The sequence below is a fragment of the Anneissia japonica genome, unplaced genomic scaffold (genome assembly GCF_011630105.1).
Source record: "Anneissia japonica isolate Jap-2015-1 unplaced genomic scaffold, ASM1163010v1 scaffold288064_len137640_cov117, whole genome shotgun sequence".
Classification (NCBI taxonomy): Eukaryota; Metazoa; Echinodermata; class Crinoidea; order Comatulida; family Comatulidae; genus Anneissia; species Anneissia japonica.
In genome coordinates, this window is record NW_022685324.1 from 80,143 (window position 1) to 93,729 (window position 13,587).

Genomic DNA, 13,587 nt, shown 5'->3' on the forward strand with positions numbered 1-13,587 from the left:
CTTACTTTCATTTTCATTAATACTTAAACAAGTAGTTGCAGATGAGTAGACTACACTCTCCTTACCAACAAGAATTTTAGTAAAATACCGACAAATGTAGGATCCAGCTTGTGAACATTCAACTTGTGTAATGGTAAAAATGAATTGTTGTTTCTCTTTTAAATAAGAAACATCGTCTGACCCAGCTACTTTTTTCCAAGTACCAGAAGACATTTTGTAGATGGTAAAGGAGTCAAATTCAAAATTGGGATTCAACAACTTGAAACACAAATCAACATCCTCGCCTTGTATGACATTGATATGTTCATCTACAATGCTCAATACAGGATCTGTGTAATAACAAAAACATGTAATAATTTTTTTTTATTAATGGTAAATAGTTTTTAATTTACATCATTTTATACAAATTTCATTCAATTTAGGTTAATTGTTATTTCTATTCAATTAAACTATATCCCACAAATAATAGGATATTATCTATAATTATAATAATCAGCAGAAGCAACACCAAAAACAACAGAAGCCATAATATATATTTCACACATAGTTAAACTACAATATCTGTTTAGGCCTTGCACAACATTCTATGGTGCAATAATATGCATAGGCGGATTCAAGGGCCCCCCACCTAAATTTTTCAAAATTTAAAAAATATTGAAAAAAGGGAAATTCGAATCAAATTTTGAATCTAAAAGTGCCATTTCTGGCCATCTAGAGGTGCCATAATCATAATTTTTTTTACCTCAACCCCAACCATGGTGGGGCTGAGGTATTATAGACCACCACCTGTGGAAGTCCCTCTCCAGGCCTCCTATTTCAAATTCCTTTATCCGCCACTGATATGTTAGTACTGTATTTTTACTGCATAAGTATATGTATATATTTTCGTCTGAGGCAAAATTTGTTCTATTAAATTGAAAGTAAAGTTCAGCCTCCTCTAATTCCAAGATTTCCCTAATTTAAGTACTAAATTTATCTTTTAACACTAACCTAACTCTCTAATAATTGGAGCTCAAATCCCGAGACACCCATCATGTTCTGGTCCATTAAAGTGGTCTTTAAATGGGAGGAAAACTGTAAATTAGTTTGAGGTCAGATTACTAATTCATTTACTCCTTAAACACCATAGCAGTGAAACCAGACAAATTTTCAAGTTTTTTTCAAATACATTGATTACTGTACCTTCAACCTTTAAAATTCCTGCACAATCATATAGAAACTTCCTTCCCTTCACTTCCACCTCACAACAGTATTCTCCAGAATCTTCAGTTGTTACATCTTTGATGGACAAATAATAAACATTATCCGCCTTAAGTGCTGTCTGATAGCGTCTTTTGCTATTGGATTCCTTTAAAGAAGTTAGAATTTTTTCTTTTTCTTTACCCTTGTACCATCTGATGTTTACTATTTTTTTCTGTTCAACTATACTTTCAGTAGTTATGTTTAAATACAACCTGACAATATTAATGCCAGCATTGGTTGTAGCATCTGGAATCTTCATTGTAAAAGGAGCTGAAAAAAAACCCCAAGAATGATTAACTGTTTTATATTGTAATTTTTAGTTTTATTTACAATAAAGTTTACACTCCAATGGATCTAAACTGCTGCTGTACATTTAGAGGGTAGCTTAGAATTAAAAGACTGAATCTTGTTTGTTGGCAATTTGAAAATGTAGTCTCAAAATAGAGGGCTCGAATTGGAGGGTGAACTGTATGTAAAGTTGTATGCTTTTTTCATCATCATCAGAATGTTTATTGTTTATCACTAAAATCATCATCAACACAAGCACCATTGTCATCATTGTTGTTTATTTGTATGTGCAGAAAGACTGCTGTAGCATACACAGCTATTTTTTCAATAAGAAAAACATATTAAGTTAATACAAGGCCTAGCTTTTATCCTATCTGCGGTCAACTAAAATCCCAAATATGCGAACGGCAAAACAACATACAGTATTGTATGTAATGGAGTATTGTATAGCCAATGATTGGGCTAGTAAAATATCCTGTGGGCTAGTGAAATCTACATTGAACTAGCCCAGTTGGCTAGTAAAAAGAAAATGAAAAAATAGAGCCCTGTTAGTATATTTATTTTAATGAAGATATAAACAAATTAAAGAATAAATCAATGAAGTATCTATACCTTTGTTGACAACAAGCATCCTATTGGCCTTTGCCTGTCTTCCACCATGTAGCTTAACAATGCATTGATACTTGCCAGCATCTGCTGATGTCACCTTAGGGATCTCCAGACGGCTGTTCCCCATTTTATAATCTGTAATTTCTTTAAACCGTGGATCATCCTTATCCCAAATGCAATCTAATATGCACGCATCTGGTGGTCCATATTTGCACCTCATCTTAAATGTATCACCTTCTTCTGCTTCTTCATCTACATCTAGCATTTCAATCCCTTTAGAAGAAGGCAAATATTAAAGAACAAGCACATATAATCACAATTATTACATTGCAATACTCATTACTACGTTATATTAATTATTATTTCAATAACCACTACCACCACTACTACTACTACTATTATTATCATTACCATTATTACTATCATTATTATCATTTTATTTTATTTATATTATTATTTTTTTTTTTTTTGGTGGGGGGTCAACTGTTATTTGTTGTTATTTGGAATTTTTTGTCTTATACTTTTAGATTAAGAAGCAACTATATTATGTAATATTTTATGTCATCATGGGCGAAGTTTGTCATCACTGGATTCTTGGCAAAATATAATAAAATAAAATATTGTAAATATTGGAAAGACTTCAAGACATTAACATTAGCCAAAATGAACCATAGACCTTGGCAGGATGTGCTAAATTAAAACTATATTTACAACAAATTTTGTATAATAAACGCCAAAATTCAAAATATTAACATTAAAAATACTTCTGTTACAAAAAAAAAAAAAAAAAAGAAGCACATTAAGGATTTACAATAAACATACTATTTTACTATAAATTATGTAGCCTGTGTTTATTATTTAATAAATATACAGTACATTATATATACTGTTATTATGCACTCAATTAACATTATTAATATTAATTAACATTAACTAATGTCAAGTAAAATATTTCATTGTCTATTTAGACTGACGCTGGCCTTTAATATTATTATATTACACAAAGTAAATATATTTAATAGAATTTCAATGATAATAACTTACAATGTACATGTAATTCGTTCTTGTGTGAATATGGTTTTCCACGTCCCACTATGGTGCACTTGTAGTTTCCTTCATTTAATCTTGTAGGGTTTGAAATCGTCAGACTGATTGTTCCTCTACCATTTGCATCCACAGTAAATTGATCTTTAGTGATACAATTATTTTTTATTGTTTTTATCATATAAATAAATAAATATATATAAATATATATATATATATATTATATATATATATATATATATTATATATTACATATTACATATATTTTAGTAACTGATATTTTACAGAAATGTTCTAAATATAACTTCTTTTATAAAAAGCAAAAACCTGAAAATCTCCAAATTATGATTCCCTGACGCTTTGGGTGCTTCTGCAAAATTAGAAATTGCAACAAATGGCAGGTTTTGCCAGAGCCAGTCACAATTGCTAAAGGCTTTATATTTATTTATTTTATACACATTTATATACAGGTTTCACTCCAATTTAAGACACTTTTCTGCAGCACCAAATGAACACATCATACATTTTTAATAAATTGTGACTGGCTCTGGCAAAACCAACAGTTTGGCAAAAAAAGTTGGTATTGTTAGATTCTGCATGAATTCTTCTTTACAACAGTGTTAATTTAATGGATATTGGTTGTGTATTAGCGAAGTTATGAATATTTAATTCATTGAACATTGGAAAACAGAAAGATTCAAGAATCAATAATGTATTATTAAGATTTGCATTTTTAAATAAATTTCATGCTTTTCAGTTATATTTAGTAACTGATATTTTACAGAAATGTTCTAAATATAACTTCTTTTATAAAAAGCAAAAACCTGAAAATCTCCAAATTATGATTCCCTGACGCTTTGGGTGCTTCTGCAAAATTAGAAATTGCAACAAATGGCAGGTTTTGCCAGAGCCAGTCACAATTGCTAAAGGCTATGAAAGCCCCAGTCTCAAATGTGGTCTTTTAATTGGATGGAGACTAATTAAAATAAAGTAAACTCTCTTACTGGAAGGATGTGGTTCTCCAATAGGATGGTGTCTAATTAAAAAAGAAAAAGGCATGATTATTTTTTTTTTATTTCCAACTTAAATGCCTTACTGTTCATAACGTTGAATTTAAATTTAGAGAATAAAATACTTCCCAAATCTGAAAAAGGAAGAAAAAAAAACAATAAAGGTTCATTATTTTGCAATATTGTTAATATCATTACTTTGTACTTTGCTTTGTGATTTACAAGTAAAGCAAAGATTTAAAGTCCTGTGTATGCATTTGGCCAAAACAAAACATTCATTGATTTTGATCATTCAACTTTGATTTTATATGATTTTGTTATCCAAAAAATATAAGCAACACCTTTAATTCATATTTTATTAATTGACTTTGTAAAAAGTACTAAATTTAATTATCACTAAACATGTAAAATTAGCAAACTATGACCCAAATTCCAACAGATTTTTTTAATAGCCCAATCCCTTATTATATCCGATTACTCAATGATTTATAATTTATACATTAATATTACCTTTGATGATTTGAATGTGCCACCCTCCTTCCCGATTGGTGCTATTAATTTTCGGTTCAATTTGCAACTTTATTCCTTTGTGTTTTGATATTTTTATATCTGCATTTTTCAGATATTGCCTTTTGCTATATTACAAGCAATTTGGCCCATTCGGCCACCATTTGTAATACTGGCTAGTGTAGTGATATTGCCTTTTGTTATATTACAAGCAATTTGGCCCATTCGGCTATCATTTGTAATACTGGCTTGTGTTTTATCAATAAAATAAAAGTAAAGTAAAGTAAAGAAGAAGAAAAAAATGTAAAAAAAAAAAGATTTACTTAGCAAATTTAACAGAATAATAGTTGGCCTGTATGCACCAGTCATAATAGCGGATGCAATCTACGACCTCAATTTGCCGAATAAAACAGACGTTGGAAAAATGCTACTCTACCTGCTACAGCACCTCACAGCATATTCCAGTCCTTCAAAATTAAATTATAAAATAAAAAACTAAAAATGAAATCTAATAAATGTTTCCAAAAAAGAAATTTTCAGAGACAAAAAATATCAAAGAATCAAAGCTAAGTGTAGCATTCATCTAAATCAATGCAAACGACAAGCAGTAAGCAACCACGTAATTAAGAACATTAATATATTTTGATGTTCCAAAAGTAAGATATTAAGACCATAAAGCCAGAAAACCCCTTTGCCGCATTGTCCAATGTATGCTGACTCAAATCTAAAAAATCTACCAAGGAGACCAAAATATTTATTTAATGTTTTCAAAGGGTACTTTTCAAACTTTAATAAATTTTTTGAACCCAGTGGTCACAATTCCATCAATAGGCATTTGTCAATAGTTTATAAACAAAAAAAAACTGCCCACCGACCGACCCTCATTTCAAGGGTCGCCAACATTTTGACACAAAATACACAATGTATTTGTTCAAAAATCAAAACCAATTTTCTTGGGGTTGAAGAAAGTCTTCTTTATTTATTCCAAGGAACAATGTTATTCAACTTTCTTTTATGAGAGTAGCTCTTACAGTGAGGCTGAAACAAAGACCCTTGAAGGGAGCACAAAATAATATGCTCAGTACCAGTAACCCTCCTTGTCAGCCTAGAGGGCTGTCCATCCAAGGGCCACAAACCAGTAATCTGAAAAGTACCCAATTATGGAAAATAAATTTTAATATATTAGCAGTTTCCTGTTAATTGTACACATAACAATTATTGCGTTTGGTCAGCGACTCTTGCATGTATTGTAGGGCCAAATAGTACTTTATAAAGTATATTTGTATATTTTATTTTTATTTATTTATTTCCAGGCAAGACAATACAGAACAATAGATAAGAGAAACAAATGACAAAAAACAAAAAGCCTGAGGATTACCTAAAAGCGAACTTAATCACTATCTAAAGGCTCTCCAATATATATAATATACTGTATGTTTGGAAAGAGAAGCAGAGTCAAGACTGTTTAGTGAAGCAGGCATGTAATTATGTATAAAGACAAAGATATTAGAAACACATGATAGAGCACTTGCATAGCAAAAATGAGGTGGAAGAAATATATCACATTAATATGCAAATCCAGACGTAAGCAACGCCTCTTCAGTTTTCAATACGTAATAGCAAGTTAGGCAAGTTGATCCAAATCATATCCAGATGTACACGGCGCCCGTCTTTTGCTAAGTAAATCTAGACTACGCAGCACCGTTTTATTTCCGCTAATGATAAAAACTTTATCATATCAAAGTCCAGTCACACGATTCTGCATTTTTGAGTGTCATTTTTTTCTTTTGATATCTTTATGCCTGTTTGTATATTATGGATAACAGCAATGATTTCTACCTCCGCAAAAGGAGGTTATGTATTCAGTTATGTAAATTTGGCAGAACTTTTTTTTAAATATAGCCATACGTCGCGCCCCATTGTTTGTATTCCCACCATGCATTTCGGTACAGTTTTTTTATGTGAACTCTATATTGTGTTTCTAGTTTATTTGATAATGAATAAAAAAGCAAGTGTTAGTTATTTTTTTATTGTTTATTTGTAATAGATACTCTTGAAGCGTATTGCTTATGAGCCCTTCATGTATGGACATTAAATGGATTGTAAAGATTGGTAAGGTTATAAACTGATATAGAGATTCAGCAATTATATAGCTTTACAGTAGCAATAATATGTGGCTGCAAGAAAGCAATTCTAATCCTTAGTTTGTTAATTTTTGTAGTTATCACATCACAGTTCATATAAAAAATAATTATTTTTTGTCTTGTATAATATCACTTGATATCTAATTGCTGTTATTAATTTGACTGGAACAGTCATAGCAGGGTCACCAATGAGTAGGTGAACAGCCTGACCCTCCCAATTATACTCCTGTGTTAATAGAGGTAAACGTAGGTAAAGTGTCTTGCCCAAGGACTCAAGCAATGTGGCAAGCGTCGGTCTCAAACTCCCGATCTCTCGACCAGGAGTCCAACACCTCATTTCTGGTACTATTAATTTCTGTAAAAGAATCGACTAATGTCTCTTCTGAAGGAAATATAACCAATTCAGAATTGTTCCACCTTCTCGTTTAACTTCTACTTATTTACTGATGGCAAACTTCCTTGGCTTTTATATTTTCAAGTCAAAATTTCCTTGCTTCGTCCCTCTCTTCACTCAAGCCTGATTCTAATTGGTCTTGAAGTTGATCTCACAGCATCCTTATCCTTTTGACCACAACAGTGAATGAAGACAATATCACAAAATGAAAGGCCTAAAGCAATACTAATAAAGTTATTAAATTTGTTAGTATCAGGCTCGATTCTTTCTTTTGGTTTAATGGAATCTGCTTCAGAAATATCAGAGAATAATGTTACCTCGTTTGCTTTCTCGTAGTTTCAGTTCCTTGAAATCCGCTTTCAAATTATTTACACCTGATTCTAGCATTAATTTTTCAGATTTAATTTTTCTCTACGGAGATATTAATACCTTCAATTTCCTGCTTCGTCTGATTTATATTAGTTTAGAGATTTCTTCTTCTTCTTGTCAATTGGTTCATGGCTGATCCATTGTGACTCTTCTGATGACATCCTTCCATAATGATTGATTTTGTGCTGCACAGCAAGCTTCATTCGTAGATAGGCCTGTTGCTAAACATATGCCATCAGCCCATCTCAACTTTTGTCATCCTCTCTTGCATTTTTCCACAGATTGAGCCTTGAATTATTACTTTCTCGATGTTATCACCCTTCTCTTCTGCTTTTGTCAGTGATGTCACATAGACTACTTCTCTTTCTTATCAGGGACATCACATATTCATTTGTCTTTTTCTCTTTCCACAATATTCCTAAAAGTCTCCGCCAATACCACATCTCGAAAGCTGCCACTTTCTTTCTATCATTTTTTCCCAATAGACCATGATTCACTGCTGTATAGAACAATGGGAAACATAATACTTTCCACGATACATATTTTTGTTGTTCTTTGAATGCTTTTATCTTTCAAAATAACATTTGAAGATGTTACTTTTGATTTTCCCATTGCTATTCTCCTTTTTATTTCTTTGGTGCAACCATCATCCTTTTCTAATTGAGATCCCAGGAAATTAAATGAGTATACTCTCCAGTTCACTTCCATCAACCTCTTCATCATTACAGAGTATCACTTTCATCTTTTTAATATTCAGAAAGCCCATGCTCTTTCCTTACAGTTTTCACAAGTCCAATTAGGTTTAATAATTCAGTAGCTGATGTTGCTAGCAAAGTGGTGTTATCTGCATAACTTACGTTACTGATTAGGTTACTTTCCTTAACGAGTGTTGGATACGGTCGTTGGCCTTTGAGTAATCTATGAACAATGGTAAAGTGGTTGAAATTCTCTCTTTTTTTCCATTATATTCCTGACGTTTCTGATGTGATTCCGTGTTACCCTTCCTTTCTAAAAGCTGCCTGTTCCGGCGGTAACATTCTCTCTAGAGAGTCTATCATTCTGTCTGCAATGATGTTAAGCATGATTTTAATTGCATGCGGAATGAGTGTGATTGTCTTGCTTGAGTTTATATTCTATACTTTGTGTCTATCATGTAAGTGGCGATTATTTGCTGTTGGCTGCTTGGAAGTAAATAAATAAATATAATATTACCAGGCAATGCAGAGCATTGGCACAACTTTGTGTTGATCACTGTGTTATTAAAAAGCGTTCGCGCATGGGCATCTATCTTATTTAAGAATGTTTTTTTTGTGTTAACAACTACAGGTTTTTATACCCTTCGACGCAGCATTTGGGCGATGTAACACAATAAAACGTTGGATGTTAACTCATGAATATCTTTAAAATTAACATTCTTCCACCGATTGGATTTTTTAGTGTGTTATTTTGAACAGATTCCGCAAACATTATTTCAGTTGCAATTAGTTTTGGGTCAACCCACAGATTGACTGGACTAAATATTAGTTGATTAATAATCATAATAAGTATGCAAATACAGAATATAATGTGTCGGATGAACAAAAATGCCTCGTAAACCAAGCAAAATTTGTAAAAAATAAAGCATTCTCTTAGAATAGAAAATAAATCACTAAAATAAAAAGCCAAGCGAACATGCAAACATTTATCACTAAATACAACCAACCTTTTGCTTTGATCAGAGGCTTTTTCTAAAAGAGTAAACAAACATACAAATCAGTACAAATCAAGCAATGAATCCGTATTTATTTAAATAAATGCCCGGAGTGTTTATTGTTGAGTGTTATATTTTTTTTGGTGTAAACTGGGTACATATACTGAAATAAACACCCCTTATGAAACTATAAATTTGAAAATACAGCATATAATATTACCGTCAAAATTCTACTGGAGGAGAAGGAGAATGTTGTTGTTTCTATTAGATTTGTTTAGTCATGATAAGTTTTCAACTTACAATTGCCAAAGTCATAAGTGGAAGTATTATGGCTTTTATGTACTAAAGTATACCATACTGCCATATATGCTACTTACTCAGTTTAACATTAGCAACAGTACACTGGTTTTGGGATGACCAGCCTCATTGTATAAAAGCCACAGTGTGTCATCCACACTTCACAGATTGGTTCAAAAAAGAAATATTTTGGTATAGCCATATATAATGTATATTACATGATTTAGCCTAAATCAGGTCTAGCTGAGTTTTTGGCTGTGGAAATACTGAAAATAAAATTGTTTACATTTCAGATCATTGTTCTCTGAATGTCACATGCCTTTTTGTACTCTCACTATCAACTGTAGTCACAAGACCTTACACACCCTCTTAATGTATCAATTAGAAGCAGAAATGTGTGAAATTAGCCATCGTTAAGCCAGGAACTTACTGCACCAGAGAGTTTTGACCAATGCAATTCTATGAAGAAGGCAACACCACACGTCTTTTAGCGCTCACAAGAAGAGCGAATTTGGATTCATCGTACGACCGTCGTACGAATGTCATAGGACACAGCGAGTGCTTAGGTTAGGTAAACTCATGGTGTTTACAGATAACAAGTGAAAGCAGACATATTGCTGAAGTATTCATCTTAGGAGGCTTAGAGTTTTCTATAAAACAGTTCAGTGTTTACGAAAACAATGAGTCTGAGAGTAAGAAATACCTGTGCCAGGGAACTTTGTGATTCAATTGCAAAAAACAATAAAATTATACTTGCATTTTTAACCAATCAGATGCTTGAAATGTACAGTAGTTTAGTGAATAAAAACTTATTTTTAATACCATAATAAATACATAATTAATAACACTTCTAATACTTAAAATGACTTTCAATTATGCACTGAATAATAAACATTAAAAATAACAAAAATGTAGAAAAACAAATTACACATGTACAGTATTATTATAACGAGAGCATCAATGATGCAATAGCCCACTTGACAATAGCTGGCAATGTTTAAGTGCTGTCGGTGGGTGGAGGTTGTGTGGAGTGTTGTTATGTGTATTGAGCATAAAGAAAAACATTTAAAGTTAGAGTTAGTTGTATGCATCATCATAGACCTTTTTTGTGTTCACGTAACAGTTAGGAAAGGTGTGATGTCGTGTACAGTGATAATAAAGGAAATATGGTTGTTGTAAGGTTTGTTGTGTACCCAACTTTTTGAAATATTTTGTACTGTAATTATGAAGATATTTATGTAGAGGTTTATGATATAAGTAGACAGTTTGGTGAGTGAATGCTGGGTTCACTCTAACTTTCATTTTTGTTTAGCCAATTGACTAAAGCAAAAAAAAAATAAAATTTAGCCAATTGGATATTTGTTTAGCCAAAATTGGCTAAAATGTTAAAAATTGTTTTAGCCACTTATGCACTTAAATGGTCCGAGTGAAGCTTCATGCAAATGTTTCGTACGGAAAAAAAAAATCGCGGCCTGGCCATTGACATTGAAATCATTCAAGCATTCAAGTAAAAACCCTCAAGCTCGAAAGCCATTATTTACCCGGCAGTCGGCTGCTTTAGTTCTGCTGTTTTGTCTGCACTTGGGAAATTGGGGCACGCTAACAGCTAGCCGACCGTCGTGAACATAGAAATTACAGTACAGACAGGAATTACAGTACTGCTTCGTATCTGCGCGTAACCTGTCGTAATCTGCTCGTAGGTTATGTTTTGAACGTAGCTACGAACCACTACGAAGGTCATTGTTATTTTAATTAGCTTTGCAAACTTCGTAGGCTGGATCGTCAGGCTGATAAACAATGCGTAAACAATACTGAAATATAGTTTACCAGCTTTCAGCACGTGAACAATGTTGCAATTTACTAATAAACAATGTTAGAACTTATTGTTTTGTTATTTCCTACCTTATTATTAGATTGATGGGTTAAAGCAATCGTCGATCATGTTTTAAAACTGTGTTTAGTTCGATAACTAGATAAAAAAAATAGGCTAGCCTAGGCCAGGCTAATAATAATAATAAAAAAAAAAAAAACAATACAGAAGTCAATTGTACATTTTTCTTATTGAAAAACAACTCCATACTTTAAATTAACGGTCTAAACTTGTGCTTGTCATTAACAAATTATCAAGCAATACATTGTTTATTCCAGTAAGCTACAGCAGTCTGTCTGCACATACAAATAAACAACATGCTTTTGCTTCGTAGGTTCGCTTTGCGTAGCCGGCCTTGCTTAGATTGTTTATATCATCAGGCTACGATGTATCTACGAAGCCTGCGCGCAGGTAAAAATGCAGTATTTTGTGTCGGTACTGTAGCCATTACCATCCAGCCACTGATTTTTACGCTGCCCACTTTAAAATAACAAATAATTTGCGATGCACACAGTGACGTTTGTAGTCACACTAATAGAACAACACACATAAACGTCGCATGGCACTGGCAATGGAGTAGGCCTAGCGTAAAATGGAGATCTTGGGCCTTGATCATATATACAGTATGTGTATATATGTATATGTAAATATTTATATATGTATATATCTATATATATATATGTGTATACACATACATACACACACATATATATACATATATATATACATACATATATATACACATACATATATATACATATACTTATTATTATTATTGTGTAACGTTTTATTCAAAAATTGAATACATTCTTCACAAGAAGAAAAGAGCTAAAACAACCTGATGACAAAGGATCGATCATTATTATTATTATTATAATTGGTTTTTTTTTTGTTTTTTTTTTTGTTTTTTTTTTTAACCCGGTGGCAGGGTAGCAATTAACGCTCTCTCCAAATTTAGAAGAGCCAAAGCGTCAAAGGAGACAAAGTCCCCTACAACCCACTCACATTGCAGTAGGTGTTCGCGCTGGAGGTTCTCCGCGGAACCACATAATCTACACCTGCAGTCGCAGTTGAGATGGAAGCATGAACGCTTATAGCACCAAAGCGAGTGGAAGGCTGTGCCTAACCATCTCCCCCATACCTTCCTGTGAGACCCCGTTAGTTCCACTGAAGGGGAACGGCACCGGACTGGAGAGGTAATAGAAGCTAGAGGGGCTCCTTCGCAAAAATGTGCCTTTATCAATGGCCCCGCAGCAAGCCATCCAGAGGCTTCTAGAATATGGATGGATGAGGCGAACTTTGAGATACCCCACCAAAATTTAAGCAAGCGGCATTGAACTGTCGTTAGAAAGTCGAAATCCTCCGCGGTAAGTCTGTTAACGAGCGCGGAGATACCATATGTGGCAGAAGGTATGACTACCGAGAGAAACAGACGTTCCAGAGATTCTAATGTCATGCGAGCTAGAGGCATATTGATGGCTAATCTCGCGCAAGCGGAAATTCCCTTCTTTTTTAAATGGTCAATGTGTCCACTAACTCCACCCTTTGTCATCAGGACAACACCTAGGTATGTGAAGCTGGAAACAAACTCAATCTGATTTCTATTATACAATATAACATCGTCCTTACGCAGTCGCCCGCCTCTTCTAAATTTAACAATTTTAGTCTTATCCGTATTGACTGTTAGTATGTTTTCTTTACAATAATTAAAAAGCCTATTGAGTGCAGCTTGCAACTCAGGTGACTCATTAGAGCAAATCGCCAGGTCATCAGCGTACAACAAAGTTGTACAGGAACCATCAGCTTCGATCCATTGTGGCAAATCGGCCGTAAAGAGAATGTATAGTAGAGGCGAGAGGCAGTCACCTTGTGTGAGTCCTTTAGTCTGAGGCACCTTCCTACTTAATGAGCCATTGGACATGATCTCTATGTAGTTAATTGATATAATAGATCAGACTGCTCTTAGCATTTTGTGAGATAAACCCATGTCAGATAGCTTTCGCAGAAGAAGTGACCGGTCAATGCAGTCGAAGGCCCTCCTAAAGTCAACAAAGGCTACATATAATGGCAATCTTGGGGAAGCAAGGGCTTCATGGATCTTGGTATGGAGCTCCTCGACTGCA

At 33.4% G+C, this 13,587-nt stretch overlaps 1 protein-coding gene across 1 annotated transcript in view; it reads right to left on the bottom strand.

The window, feature by feature from the left end:
- LOC117111308 overlaps positions 1-13,587 on the bottom strand; it is a 76,022-nt gene that overhangs the window by 29,559 nt on the left and 32,876 nt on the right. The window contains exons 10-15 of the mRNA XM_033254237.1: positions 9,310-9,334; positions 4,188-4,219; positions 3,184-3,327; positions 2,143-2,412; positions 1,183-1,512; positions 6-329 (exon numbers count right to left, since the gene is read on the bottom strand). Coding sequence (XP_033110128.1) covers positions 6-329; positions 1,183-1,512; positions 2,143-2,412; positions 3,184-3,327; positions 4,188-4,219; positions 9,310-9,334 — 1,125 coding nt within the window. The remainder of the gene's footprint in view (positions 1-5; positions 330-1,182; positions 1,513-2,142; positions 2,413-3,183; positions 3,328-4,187; positions 4,220-9,309; positions 9,335-13,587) is intronic.